Below are 15795 nucleotides of genomic sequence, written 5' to 3'. Positions count from 1 at the left end.
AGAGGAAGGAAAAATGATAAAACGTAGGAAACTCGTTTTCGGCTAAACATAGCGATGATTTCAAATCTGTTTTTAAAATCATCATCGCATCACTAAATCAATACGTTGGAAATCGAAAACGTTTAGATTTCAACGGTAAGTATGACGATCAGAGACGCGGAAAAATCAACACATCAAACCCCTTAAAATCAGCCGGATATTTGATCACAAAAAAAAAATCTTTAAAGAGATACTTTTATTAAAATGTTCCATGTATTTTGATAAACACATATAGAAATACGATTCAAAACATTCTTATGCATATTCATACCTCATTCGTCGGGGATCATTAAATATAATTGGCTTTAGTTTTAAGAAAGAGTTATAATAATTTATTTATTTAGATTATAAGGGAGGAGTCTTCTTATAAAATATTTACAAGTACAAAATAAACCTCAAACTAAATATTTTAATGCCTAAGTATAAAGTTTTTACTCAATACTAATGTAACTATATTATGTTCTAGCGTTCTATAAATACATTAGATACGGTCTATATATGGAAAGCGCAAACAAACATAATTTTAATTTCGTGATTATAAATTATATTTGATCACTTTTTTGGTCTATGGAACATAAAATTAATTAAATTTTTTACTGATAATTGTCGTATATCAATTATGTCATATACATAAAATGTTGTGATATTGATCATTAACCCTGTCGATCGAAACGTATTGAATTAAGTTATTTTTATTTAATATTATTTCATAATAATATGCATAATACCGTTCGTTACTAAAATTATGGAAGAGGTTATAACTTTTTTTACAAAACAAACGAGTGGTAGTTATGGCTTTTTAAGCATATTTATGATATTATGTTACGTATTAAAACAACATTTGTAATTGTTTATTTGTAACGATATGATATACAAACGTAATAGAACAACAATATTATGTTTTACAAACAAGGAAATAGCTTTTATTATTATAACCCTTGTTTGGTTTTAGCAAGATTAAAATAGTTCAAACGTGAAAAAACCGTATTGTATATCTATATCAATATTAAAAAAATAGCTCATATAACATAAAAGAACAATAACTAGCTTCTTGTCTGGGTAAAATTGAAAAATTAATTTAGTTCTAGTCAAAACTACAATGAAAATAATAAATACGTTCAGATATCCAAGAATATACCACTTTTAAAATATAATATGTAGCGTAGTCGCTTTTAAGTAGTACCATAAGGTTTCATCACCAGACAAATTACGGCAATTTTTTACTGAAAAAACTTACGATATCTTAGGATTCGGACCATAAACATAATTCCTAACGGCATGATTAATTCGATAATAATTGTTAATCGTTTTTAATTGAGAAATATATGAAATAACGTTTTTACACCGTTATTATATATTGAACAACTAAAATCATTTCGATTGCTCGAAAGTGACATTCTTCCTGCACGTTTCTCTTTCATTTTATACATACTCGTATTGTATACAGTCCACGATACCACTGCTTTTAAAATTAAATCTATTACCTGTAGAATTATTAATTCACATGCGCGTCCCTTTGAAACGCCGACACAGGTCGCATTTATATTACTCTGCCAACCCACTATGTGTAAGTTGTCCGTTACTATTGCTTTTTAAAAACCATGTTGGTAAACAGAGAACAGTGAAAGAAAAGGATCCACGTGTGAGTGGGTGCTTGCGTGCGTGCGCGAGCATGTGTTAGTTGAGGACGAAGGCGTGTGCGCACGTGTGTGTGTTGCATTTGATACTTGTACATAATTTCAATTATACGTCTAACACATAAAATAGTAAATTTGTGTGCACACATATGGTTTCGCCGGGGCAGAACGCACTCGAGTATTTCAATAAATGCGTTGGATGGTGGTTCAAGGGCCTATTCAGATGTTATTCGCTAATGCATAGTGCGTTGGTTTACTGCGAAGCATTAAAATGTATATTTTAAACTACGTAGTGGCAATTTATTATTCCCGGTTGTTTCGTCTATTTGTTACTACGTGATTTACTCGACTGTTTCAGGCAAGTTATCGTCCCGTAAAAATGAAAACATGACTCGCGATCGACACGAGCCGTTGAAATTATTACATCTAACATTATGTAGTTAATTAGTTAATACACCGTTTGACGATCACACCGATCAAATTACGTCACAGCCACAGTCGTCCGTTTCTTATTAATCTCGTTGCCGTTGGTACTCATTGGTCTTTATACCGTACAGATCCCATTCGAATCGCTTTAACTCTCATTCGTAATCCCTTAATACCGAGGGAATATTGAATCCATTATGATGTATTTATTGTATTCCAATTTTCAAAAGTTTAGTTTGAACACGGGTCAAATGTAATTCCTCTAAGATAACAATTGACTACAACAGCTGAAATTCGGTTTGCAAAATGACGATTTCTCGGAGGTGTATAATATTATAATGTTTGAAAACGTATCATATTTAAACAGTATTATAACAGCTGTATAAATGTCGGTAATTTCGTTTGCGAAACAAAAATATGTTTCATCGCCTACATAATTTGTTATTTCGGGTCGACGAATAATATTAATGTAATATTATTTCTAGGCGTATTAAACATGTCAGTAGATGATGAAAACCGCATCGTCGACAATCTACTTCAGATGTCAATGATAAATGATGATCCACAGAGTTCATCGTTTTTTAGCCTTGCAGTAAGTTTTTTTCTTTTATCTCCTGTTCTATTTTTATATATCTTTATAACAATGTAAAAAGTAATTATTAAAAAGAGCTTGATACCTTTTTAGCACCATCTAACTGTACGATGTTAATCACGGAAAAACTTCCGAACAGCAGACAATAGACACACAAAATTATGTATTTACGTACAATATTCTCCCTCCCCTCTCCATGCGTACTTTCGTTATTTAGTAACCCTAATGTAGTAATATAGTGTACACAAAGTTAATTAAATGTATACGTTTATACGTTCTATGCGAAAAAAAAAAAATTTCAAAGTAACCTTATTGTTATTTCGCGTTGACCTACAATATCCACTCGTGGCATCACGCATTTTATCACCATTCACTCATCCAGATCTTATTGTTACGCATTGTACATAGTATCACCATGTATCGCCTCATTTCGTCAAGTAGCTCGGCACGCGCACTTTTAAGTACTATATTATGCCGAGCGCGCGAAATTCATTGTTGTTCGATGTTAAGGTTATAATTAATAATGTTATTATTACTATTACAGTAGATTCTCGTTATATCGAATCTCAAAGGGAACAGAAAAAAGTTCGAAATATCGAAAACTTCGGGATATCGAGTTTTATTAAAATTTTCTAGATTCTCTAGTTTAATGATATATTTTTATCTCGACACAGAGCAAACCATTTTAGCAAACATTTATCAATATCCAAATAAAGAGTCATTCTCATTTTTTTTATATTTCCACAATTGAACTTCATTATTTTCTCTTTCTGTTTAATAATTGACGATAATGTATTTGGTAGAACATTGAATTCATAGACGATTTAACCTTTTTTACGGTCACCTTTTTTAAACTAACTGTATTCAACGAACTTTGTCCGATATTGAAAGAACACTTAATTTATGCTTATTTTCTATTTTAATACAAACGAACTATGATAGACTACTAACGTGACTACCAACGCGCTAAATCACAATCGCTGTACTGCAAAATGTATGCAACGTACTGCACTAATGTACTGCGCAGTTCCTGTTTTAACCGTGATAAAAATATTATTTATGAACACGAGATAAAGAAAAACGATTAACTTTATATCGAGTTATCGAGAGCAAAACACTATTTAAGTGTAATAGTAGTTTCAAGGGAAATTTAAAGCAGTTCGAGATAACAAAACGTTCGCCATATTAAGAATCTACTGTATCAACATTATCGAATGTATGAACTCACCCATTTATCGTTCAGATACCACGTGACATTGGACGGTGGGCTGGACGGCGGTGACGTGCAGTTGCCTTTCAACGTGTCTCCGATGGTGTAATGCCGTTTTTCCAGCGAAAGCACAGGTTGTCCGACGGGCGGATCTGTAATACAAACACACGTTAAATATAAGTACACGTTGACTTCAGCACAGGTTGTCGGGTCGTACGGGTACGCTAACAGGTTTGAGTATCCTCTAATAGCGTTGCGCGTGACTAGAACATTTATAGAATATGGTTAGTCCTTAGTTATAGGTGAAAAATAAAAGTATTATTAATACGATTTCTCACCCCCTAATTTTGCTTATTATTATAATGATAACATTTGAGATAAATTTGATCATGATTATCAACCATATTCACGGGCCACCAGGGGATTGCAAAATTGCATATGGTTGGTTTGTTGTTTTTTGAATATAATCAATAAACTATTGAGCTTATCGTAAAATGTACTTGAATTAAATCATAGATATTTATATTTTTAATAATATGTTTGTATACTTAATGATCACATAGTAAATTATATGAAATACTTGTAACACTAGCTTTAGGGTAAAGTTATAGATAAACTAATATTATTTCGTTTGTATGTGATCATAATCGCAACTGTTTAATAAATATATTGTAAAAACTGTGAAAATTTAGTTATGTATTATGTTTATTATAATAATATTTCGATAAATATCCATGTTGTGGATTTGAAATCATGCATGCTACTGTGTAAGCAATTTAAATACTTAGTTCGGTAACATTTTTTCCACAAAGATTTTCATGTTTATTTAAATATATTGTTTTTATAAGTATTTACACAGTTTTTTTGCGATACCCGGGTATGGAAATTTTTCAACATTCCGAGAAACGACAAATTTTAATATACTGTATTAGTATATATACATCACAATTTTGTGTGATTTTGATGTGAGCACAAACATTTCTTGTAATACGGCTTATATTCGATTTGCCTCTATATTAAATTTATCTCCTCAACAACGATTTTATCTTATATAATTGTTAACAGTTGCTTTTAAATGTTTATGGACATATGTGATAATATAACATGATGTTGAACTGGAAACCAGTATTTTACAGCTTGAAACGGTGTGCCGGGGCTACCGGCACCCGGATCTTTATATAAAATGTTCACGAAATAAATATCAAGTTATTTATTTAACATTAAATAAAAATAATACAGTTAATATAATAAGATTATTCCGGGGCACGGGGCTGGCTCGAATAAGTGGCCGCGGTCGGCGGTATCGGACCTGAGCAGGTGCGATAGAGAATTGGATACACGGTCGACAGCAGACTTAAGCAAGCGAGCGATCGTCCGCGATCACTTTATCAGCGGACACTTGTGTAAGCACGCCGAAAACGTTTGTGCGGATATCGGCTCTGAAAAAGGCCGTTTTTAATGTTCACGAATCGCGGAGCCCCACGTGTAAATGCCGCTGGCGCCGAATTCGTGGTTGTCTTATTCGTCGTTGTTTTTCACGGCCGTGATTGCCGCAGCCACCGTGCAGTCATCAGGGTCACCGTATTCGAGATCGCCGCGAACGCCGCAATTGCCTTCGTCGTATTCGCCGCAGCCGTCGTCGCCTTTATCTCTGCCACCGTTTTCGTCATGATCTCTGCAATCGTCTACGTCGTCATAGTTGCCATCGGCTGCTTCTGTTCTTCTTATCTTTTAGATTTGGATCGTTGTGAATGGAAGAATGGAGTGTCGATGCTCCGAAAAGTGTCCGGTATATATGTTAAGGCGTATGGCCGCATGGCAGTGAATATAGTCAGTCACCGGTATATGTTGACATTTACCGATCATCTTTGTGAATGTTATCAATTATTTCAAATATCTCACAATGCGGACGTTTACCGGTGTTTGTTGGCATGCGCAATAGTTATTTAGTGAATTTTGACATGTCTGACAACATAATATGTTTATTTGATATATATATTTGATTATATATTTGATAATCAAATATACATTAAATTCATAAATAATTATGGTTTGACAAATTATTTTTTTAATATATAGTTTTTATAGTAATTTTTTATGTATACTTTTATTTATTACAACAATCAAAAATGTTATCGATCCTACAAAATAATACAAAAATACCTTTTACATACATCGTGCTTCAAGTGTGAAATTTACCAAACACTGATTGTAAAATTTCAACAATCATTGGTGTATGAACGCGTTAAGACCATTTCGTCAACATTCACAACGATTTTTGGTGAATGTGAACATACACCGGTGACTGTCAACATTCGCCTACTGCGGTCATATACCTTAACATATATACCCAATCAGACATCGACGCTCCATTCTCATTGGTCGAATTTTTATCTATCCAGTCGAAGATGTAAAACGACACTATTCCTCCACTGTATTGGTTGCCTTCATGCCATTTTACATCATCACAATGTTGTTTTTGGTGGCCATGAGAAAGGCCGTTTTCGTCTGATCATGTGCTCCGTTACAAGCTGCTCATTATTATGATAATTATAGCAATTATTGCTCTTTGATTAACTTCAAATGCATGTTTTTCATTTTATTGTACAGGAAAAGGTACTATGATACGAGAACACAATTGACCGAAAATAAAATAAAAACATATTAATATACATACTCTGTACACATTGTACGGCGATCTGTATAGGCAATTTAGGTACATTTATGTGTAGGTAAATAACGTTTTTGCAACGTCAACTATTCGATTATTGTGAAATTAAAAGTGCTCTCTCAGCATCTTTATACGTGTAATACAATTAAAACAGTAAATTATGAATTAATTAAAAAATTGTATTTATATATTTAATAAAATCACAATCTTATAAGCATACATATCAAATATTACGATCAAATTTTAGAACAATAATTATTCTCAATAAGTGTTGAGTAAGAAATTATTCGAAAGGCAAAATATTTTGCTTATGAATGTACTAAAGTAATGAATGATTTTCGTTAAATAGAACTTGTTTTAATATTTAGTATTCGTTATGTATTTTAAATTAAAAATGTTCTCTGATATAAAATATTGCTCTTATTGTTATAATATAATAATGTAATTTATGTACGTAGACTTGAGAACACGGGAAAAAATAATTAGATATATTTATTTTTAAAATGTTTGAACTAAGTAAAATTAATAGTAAGAAAAAAAATTGAAAATTGAATGTAATACACGGACGGGTCCGAAGCGTATATAAAAGTTTCTTTCGTGAACATTTAGAAAATCAATTTTAAGTCGTGAACGTTTTACAGTTTTTGGATTGTGTAGGACGCACGGTATCGTTTTCGCATTAAACGGCGAAGGAAATAACGCATTTAATTGTTTTGAAAACCGGTCAAAAATATTATTTACCGTAAACGGTTCGTTGTAAAACGTTCACAGTTGTACTACGATCGATACCCGATGAACTCGGTCAGTGGCTGAGAGTTTAACTCGACAAAAACCGATAGCTTTTACAACCGACATCCGTGCACTGTGCTTTAATAATAAAAAAAAAAAAAAAAAATCATCCGTTGTAGGGTTAATTTGGAACCGTTATTGATATCGAACAATAACACCAATAGCTCGTGCGCGGTGAATTCGACCGGCCGGAGCACTACAAAAGCAGGCGGTAGTCTAATAATAATATTTCGTGTTCGTAGCACGTTTTCGGTTTTAAACGCGTGTACGTTTTCGGCGTTCGGTACGAACGTACCGTATTCCGCGTTCGAAACACGTCGACAACAATAAAGATCGTAAATTAAATTATTATGTAAATCGTACGCACACGTACACGTGCGTGTATGGCATAGCCGTAACAATGACGATGGTCCGACGGCGAGTGCTGGCAGAGTAACGTCTAGCCGCGAAACAACAACAATAATAATAATAATAATAATATAACTTTTATTATTGTTATCCGCCGTTCCTTGTTTGACGTGTTGCGTCCGCCATCACGTCGGGCCTAGTGTTCAACCCTCTCGCACGACGTACGTACACCGTACATTTGTCGGTATACATCCGAATATGTGTGCACGTACAACGTACGTTTCGCACCACGCGTACGGGGACCGCATTGTTGTTGCGCTCGTCGTGTACCACCTCAGCGGTCGGATATTCGCATTGTGCATCGCGACGCGGGTCAACGGTGTACACGCGAATCACGGTTCACGTGCCGTCACGGCTGAACCGGGTTTTCGGTTCGTAATACGATGAAATCATAATATTATTATTATTGCTATTACACGGTGTACGTTGCAAGATGTACGTGCGAGAGCGTGTTTTAATCGAAACACGATATTCTCGCCAATCCCCTTTGCGTACCGGAGATCGATGAACGACCGGGAACCGTTCTCCTGAAGGTTCGCGAGACCGAGTGGTGTTCGATGAGCCGCGTGAAAATTGCAAGTTTCGTACACTACCGGTAAACGGTAACGGTTTTACGTAACGCGTAAAAATCGATGTTCGCGCGATTGATCCGCGATCGTGTTCGACGGACCGGTCGCGCGTTGCCTACACGACGTGTGATCCTGCCCACGGTTTCGGTACGGCTACCGAACTGCTTACCGATGCGCATACAACACGTAGGCACCCGGCACTCGTAATACGAGTTTCGGAGGTCAAGTATTTCGGACTTTTACGTTTTGCGACGAGTTACGGTCTCTCCGGTCACACGGTTTCCGCGTCAAACAAATAAGAATCACTTAAAAAAAAAAAAACCGAGGCTGAAAAAATGAATCCGTTTATTCAACTCGTCACTACGTTATGTTGATCTAGACCAATACAATAAGCTCGGTGTAAATGTTTAAGTGTCGATACGCGTAACGAAACTGTCGAATAAATTAACTGATTAGTCGCTGCTTATCGTGGAAGAAAATTGAACTCGTTTAATTGTTAGTTACTCGTAAACAAATATTATAACTCACTAAATAACTCAGTCGAAGAATGACTCAACTTTTAAACTCGTCAATGCCCAGACTTATAAAAAATCAACCCCAAACGATGGTTCGCACGTCATACGCGTGAGAAAATTGAAAAGCCACATGTACATAAAAAGTTTATTCGACGTACGAAATACAAATATAATTTTACATATAAAATATTTGAATAATTTTTTTTTGTGGAAATAATAGTTCATAATTTGTATATATTGAAATATTAGTATAATAATAAAAAAATGATAATAAATATAAAATAGAAAGATCATCTAGCTAATCAATGAGGCGTCGAGAAAAAAAACAATAAAAAATTTACATATTTTCGTAGTCAAACGGTTATGTTTGTGACCGAGACTGAATGCATTAGTATGTGTAATTTATTATTTAAACCGGAGAAGGTAAAACATAAATACATAACAGTATATTGTATTTGAAAAAAAAAGCAGAAACATTTCAAATTATTGGTAAAAACGATAAATAATAATACGCACGAAATATATTTACAGAGACCCGCGTTCATACAAAGGAATAAATTACTTCAGCCGAAAGCTCATACAAATTGAATTTGGTTTTTCGCAAAAGTATACCGTAATACATGGTATATTGTGCTGTTTCATTAATAAAATACGGGTACCTATAAACATTATTTTATCGATTTTATCAACCTAAGTTTATTTTTTTTCGATATCCAATCATCGTCATAAATATGACAACATATTACAAGGTCAATGAAACATATTTTCGATTTACTCATTTTAAGTAAATGATAAAGCATATTTTGATATTTTATGTTAAAAACAGCGTTTATTGCCATTTTAAATGTAAATAGTACTACATAATATAATTATTTTAAAACATTTTTCAATTAATGATATTATTTTTATGGCAATATAAAGTAATAAAATATTCGAACGTCTACAAAATTGCACCACATGTGAGCGTATAGGAGAAAATAAAACGATCGAAAATTCTACGGTGAAAAAATGAAGTTAATTCATATTCATTTACCAAAAAAAAACTTAGTGGATTTTAAAGAAATCACACTTAACGGTGCGACGAATATGCGTTCGCATTGTAATGTAGGAAAGCATATTATTATTATATTATCAAAGTGCTCGGAAAGACTATATTATTTAACGTTAATAATACGGTAACGCATATGCTATTTAATAATATATAAATGTATTTGTGTATTTAGAACGATACGTACACTTATGTACACAAAAGTTGAAATCGTATTTTTATCGAATATAATTTACATTTGTCGTACAGGATATTATTTTTTTTTTTTTTTTTTTGCATTAAATCGTACGACACATGTGACGTTTGCCCGCGTTGTATCCAATAATATTAAATATTAATAACGAAAACACTGTCGCTCGTAACTCGTATGTATAAATGTATGTGTACGGGTGAATGGGTGTTAGGGTGTGGGGGGAGTTATAACAGCGAGCAAACAGGCATCTGTGAACATGGTGCTTTCTCCTATTCCATTTGCATAGTTCCGCAAAAATAAAACACAGTGGGAATTTATATTTTTTTTTTCTTTCTTCTGCTCTTTTCGTCGGTCGGTCATGAGCTGACGAAGTTGCCGGGTAGTATATAAAAGACGGAATCCGAGGGATGGGGTCGGGAGGTTGGAGAAGGCGCCCTTTAAGAACATAACCAAGCGCATACATAATATATAATAAAAATAATAATAATAATAATTGTATAACTTTTCTTTGGGTTTTTCGCCGTTCGAGCTGATCCGCCCGCCATGCCACCGTCGCCCGACGCGGTTAGGTTTTATTTGTTTTGGATCTTTCTATGTCACCAAAAGTGAACGCACACGCGCACTTGACCGAGTTGTAGTTTTGTGTGCGTGCGTTCTGCCGTCGACCCGGGATTAAAATTTACACGATGACGACCACACGGTATTCGAGACACGCCGAGATAGGGGAAAAAGGGAAAAAAACGCAGCTGTCACTAACGACTCTCTCTCTCTCTCTCTCTCACTCACTCACTCACTCTCTCGCCGGGTTTCGGAAGAATAAACAAAATTATATATTATTTTCGGTCTCCTCCTTCCCCTACCTTCCTTCTGATTTCCACTTCCGGTCGGTCGGCTTAATTACTTCTTTTATCATCTTAATCGTTAAATTTTTGGGGTCTGGACCCGGTTGACGGATTGGTACGCGTGCGTGCGGTCGAATTTCGGAAATACGCTATACATTCCGTTCTAAATTGAAATACTCACGAGAAAACGTTTAAATAAATAAAATAAACAGGATCTACTTCGTAAAAAGGTTTAAAAAAATTAGTTTTCACCATGTTAGTTAGTACAATTTTAACATATTATACGATGTACATCTATGTAAAAATATTGAAAGTTCATTTTCATAGCCTATTATACACTTTTTTTATTCGACAAAAAATGTTCCGATCAAGCGGGGAATTTGCATAGGAATTATGTCGATGCTATGCCTGGTAATAAAACTGGAACTATATAAAATATTGTACGGATTTTCTAAATTTTATCCGATGGTGAATTGAGATAAAATAAAATAAAATTCTGACTTCAATCAGAATCAGAAAAATGCTACGATTAACATAAGATCCATCCCGATAAGGATAAAATGTCCTCGCGATACTGCAGCCCGCATTTATAGTACATGGTTATTATAATTTAAAGGTAAGACGTTAAGCAACGTGGCGGGACCATTATCGCGCTAAAAATTACGTGGTTAACACGTCGTTTTGACGTCGGAGATGAGGAGAAAGATAGGAACGAAGAGTTTTTTTATGATCGGATATTACCAACGTATTTTCACCGACACGATACGTAAGCGTCCGAAGATATGTACACTATACACTGCGGTTATCGTAGCCACCGCAGATCCTGATTAACCAGATGATCGCACGTGATGTACATTGTACTCGGTAAATATCACGTCGTGGGAAGGCAATTTAATTGCGAGCGGTCGGATTATGTATACGATCGGGAGAGAGGAGGATTCTCTCTTTTTTTTTTCTCCCATATCGATTTTCGAAGCGGTGAGTGAACCTTTATTCCGCCCCCGAACATATACTGACCACATCAGACTCCCACCACGAGCACTGTTTTTACAACGAACGGTCAGGAAAAAAAGGCACTATACGTAATATGTAATATGTAATTAGTCGCGTCCGAGGGCCTATTATTATTATTATTATTACAGCAGTTATCGCGACGGGGCGTTTTTCGATATCCTCATCGGTAAAATACAACGTATCTATTAGCAGCTGCAGCAGCTTTGCGCGTGAGGTGCGTTAAGTCGAAAAATTAAAACACCGTCGTGGTGAAAGTATAAAATCAGCCAGACATACATTTTTTTTTTTTTCTGTAAGGCTTTCCCCCATAATCCATCGTTGTAGTAGCGTATCCAGGATTTATTTTTTTCAGAAGACAGGTGTTAATTGGTTACACATCACATTACAAAAAAAAAAAAAAAACCATAATAACTGTAAACTAAGTATAAGAATTAATATTTTGAAAGCTATTTTAAAATTAAAAAAATAATCTCCCCAGAGCAAACACAATTCCCTATCTTTTAAATTCATAATTATAATGATAAAACCAATAAATTTCACGCTTTACTTAGAATTAAGGAAAAAATACATTAAACAATAGATTAATTAATTTAATTAAAATTATATTCCTAACCCTGTGTTTCCCAGCTTTTTTCGTCCGAGCTTTTAAAAATAAAAATGAATTCATCGCAGCAGCTGTTAATTAATTAAATCAAATATGACACGGGATAAAATGGTTGCTTGACTTTTAATTGTTTAAATATGCAAATATTTTTCTTCGTCTGACAAAGTGATCTAAAAGTAAATGAGTGCAATAATATTGATTCCACGGCTCTCCCGTTAAGTTTGATAACCGTATGCGTTTCGTATTATTCTAGATTAAGATATTTTACCATTTGAGATTTCCCAAAATTCCGAGGTGAAAGTAGGCTTCGGACCCAACAATGCTCCCCCAAATATACGTCACAGGGGCTTTGTTGTACTTTTGGTCGTTCTATTACAGTTCGTGCATTACAACGCTTACGAACCGTGTCGTACTTACATTGTGCGCGGCTGGTAGTATAATCGTCAGTGAAACAGAACTCGCGAGGAGTAGTGCTACATCACTAGGTATAGATCGCATCTTCCGGCTTTTTTTCTGGTTACAACAACTAAATATTTTATTTTATTGTTTCCCGGTGCGGGATCAACGTTAGTTCGGAATTTAATACTGAAAAACACTTCACCGTATGGGTATTAATAAATTGATAACTCGTAACCGTAATTCAGCTACAGTCATTTGACGTCTTTCAAAACCATCATCGAATGACAGGTAAATTTATTAATTTAATTGTTTCCGACGTATCCGAATTCAATTGAGTTCCGTCGAAAACGTTGGCGGATTTCGAAGCCAAGACTTCAAAATAAATAAATCACACTTAGAGTCGTCCGTAGCATTGCGTACATAATATGTGTATAAACGCGATGTACGTTCGTCTAACTGAGAATAAGTGTATTATTTACATAAAACGTCTTACCGTCCAATTAGTGTTCGTTATATTTATTTATTTATTTATCCTTCCCCGACCGCGAGCGCACACAAACATTCGGCTTGTGCACCGGATCTATTACGTAATCCTACGTTCATACGGCGTACCTAAAACCCGGTTTGGGGAATATCGCTTTGTTCGAGCAGCGTTTTATCGGAACGAAACGTAAAATGTCGATATACTTACATACGACGTGCATCCAGGAGGATACGATTTTGGTGTGAAATGATGGCGCGTCCGCTGATACCTCGCATCGGTATTTTCCAGACAAATGTTTCTGGACGTCTCTGAGCACCACTTGGTTCGGTCCCGATTGGCCAATCTGATTAAACACACATAAACACAAAACGAATCAAACTTAATTCACAGGTAACAAATTGTAAAGTTTTTCGTTGTAGTTTTATTTAAAAAAAAAAAAAAGCTATTTTACATATATATATATAACTGCGTGAAGATATCATCAAGTACTTGTTTTAAACACTAAGTTACTGTTGTTACGAACATTTTAAATTACTTGAGCGGTCATTTATTTTATTCAAGGAAATGCAATATTAAAAAAGCAATGTATGCTAATTTAATCAAAACTTTTAAGGAAAATTCTCGGGCGTCCATTTGTATTTAAAGCGAGAACAATACATCGGTAGAGGAAAAAGTTTATTGAGATAAAGATAGAAAAAAATATATAAATACCCTCAAACAATATTAAATGTTCGTTAAAAAGCTCCACTTAACCATTTTGTAATCGGACAAAACTACTTAATGTTAAAAAAAAAGGAAAAGATTATACTATTTAATTAAATATGCGAATTAAATTGAATTTTTAAACATAAGGTTATGTTTCCATGTCTAATTTCAATGTAATAATATTCCCTTAGGCACTTAAGTATCAAAACAATTATAGTGTCAGCGTATTATGCACATAGTCAAGGTAAAATTCAAAAAATTTAAAAGCTATTATAAAACTATGAAGATAATTTATTAAAAACAGCCAAAGTAAAATAATTATAAGTTATTTTTAATTAATTTATGAAAGTATTTTAATATTATTTGCAGCTAACTGAAACTTTTTATAACAAATAAAACATTTCGAACGCATAACTGTGCACTTGAATTTCTATTGCAATATTAATATAGTAAAACAAATAAAAAAATATGAAAAATGTACCCTGGACTTATTAATTTTGAAAAACGGGCGTGTTCAGAAAAACAATACCGCTAAAAAATTTATATTATTACGCTTGCTAATTACACTTTAATTTTTTTGGGAAAAAATTAAATTACATTTTGCGACATGATTTTACTAATTATAATTTTACGAATAATATATATATATATATATATCGAATCATGACTTATGTGTATGAATTATGATTACAACGGAAAGACAAAAATTTGTTGCGTATACATGAATAAAAATATTTGCACGTGTGTATTGAGACTATGTCATAATGCACTCGAAATCAAACGTTTTTCATCTAACGTCTTGTTCTATAGGGTAATAATTTTGCGTAGTGGCGCCAAACAAATTTTCGAATGATCCGGTCAACAGCCACTCATTTCACAACATACAACCCGTCCCACCCCATAAACGCGCTAGAAGGGGTTGAGAGTTTGTCCACTCCTAAAAAATGTTTAATCTATTTTGACCATTTATGATAGCAATTATGTGCTTAAACGTCTTGAATAGTAATTATTAAACGCCAGTATTATATAATGCATAGTTGATTGGGTCTTTTCGCTAATTACTCGTGTACAAATTCACCACAGCACTACCCTTCGCCCTAAGAATATGGTCGGGTCATGACCAAACGCGAAACCCCCCTTAGTTCGGCGCCGCTAATTACGAGGGTTTGAGACGGAGTACGTTATGCCGTTTTTCGGCCATGCAGAGAAATCGCTCGTCTAACCTCGTTCGATTGTCACGCGTTAACGTTCTAGACAAATACACAAAACCAGCAGCGTTCAGAGTCGACGGTGGCTTGTGCCCAGTGGCGGGCTACAGTAAATTGACCATGTGTATCCAAATTTCTAAAATCTGCGGACGCCCACCCACTATCAAAAGTAATTTTTCTAATATGCAAGAACATTTTTAAAAAGTTCTCTACATGTTATACACACAGCCATTCGAACACACAGCAAGCACCTACCCACCTATCAACCAAAATAATGTGTAGGTATCCATCGATATGCTTGAGGTATAGGACAGCCGCCACGTAAGTTAAACGTAAATTACGCCATAAGTTATTACGAGGAGAACAAATTCACCCTTGCAAACCGTGTTTCCGGCCAACACGTTACAGACGCATTTGTTGCATCGCACGCCAAATGGCAATG

The 15795-nt window shown here is 34.5% G+C and overlaps 1 protein-coding gene across 1 annotated transcript in view; it reads right to left on the bottom strand.

The window, feature by feature from the left end:
- The window catches only part of LOC112687734, a gene marked incomplete at its 5' end in the record, with an annotated part of 113775 nt that overhangs the window by 20030 nt on the left and 77950 nt on the right, over nt 1-15795 (bottom strand). The window contains 2 exon segments of the mRNA XM_025560624.1: nt 3923-4056; nt 13648-13783. Of these exon segments, the coding sequence (XP_025416409.1) occupies nt 3923-4056; nt 13648-13783 (270 nt within the window).

Source organism: Sipha flava, unplaced genomic scaffold (genome assembly GCF_003268045.1).
Source record: "Sipha flava isolate LNK unplaced genomic scaffold, YSA_version1 35a_pilon_pilon, whole genome shotgun sequence".
Taxonomy (NCBI): domain Eukaryota; kingdom Metazoa; phylum Arthropoda; class Insecta; order Hemiptera; family Aphididae; genus Sipha; species Sipha flava.
The sequence above is the reverse complement of the archived record's forward strand: the minus strand, read 5'-3'. Positions and strand labels throughout refer to the sequence as shown.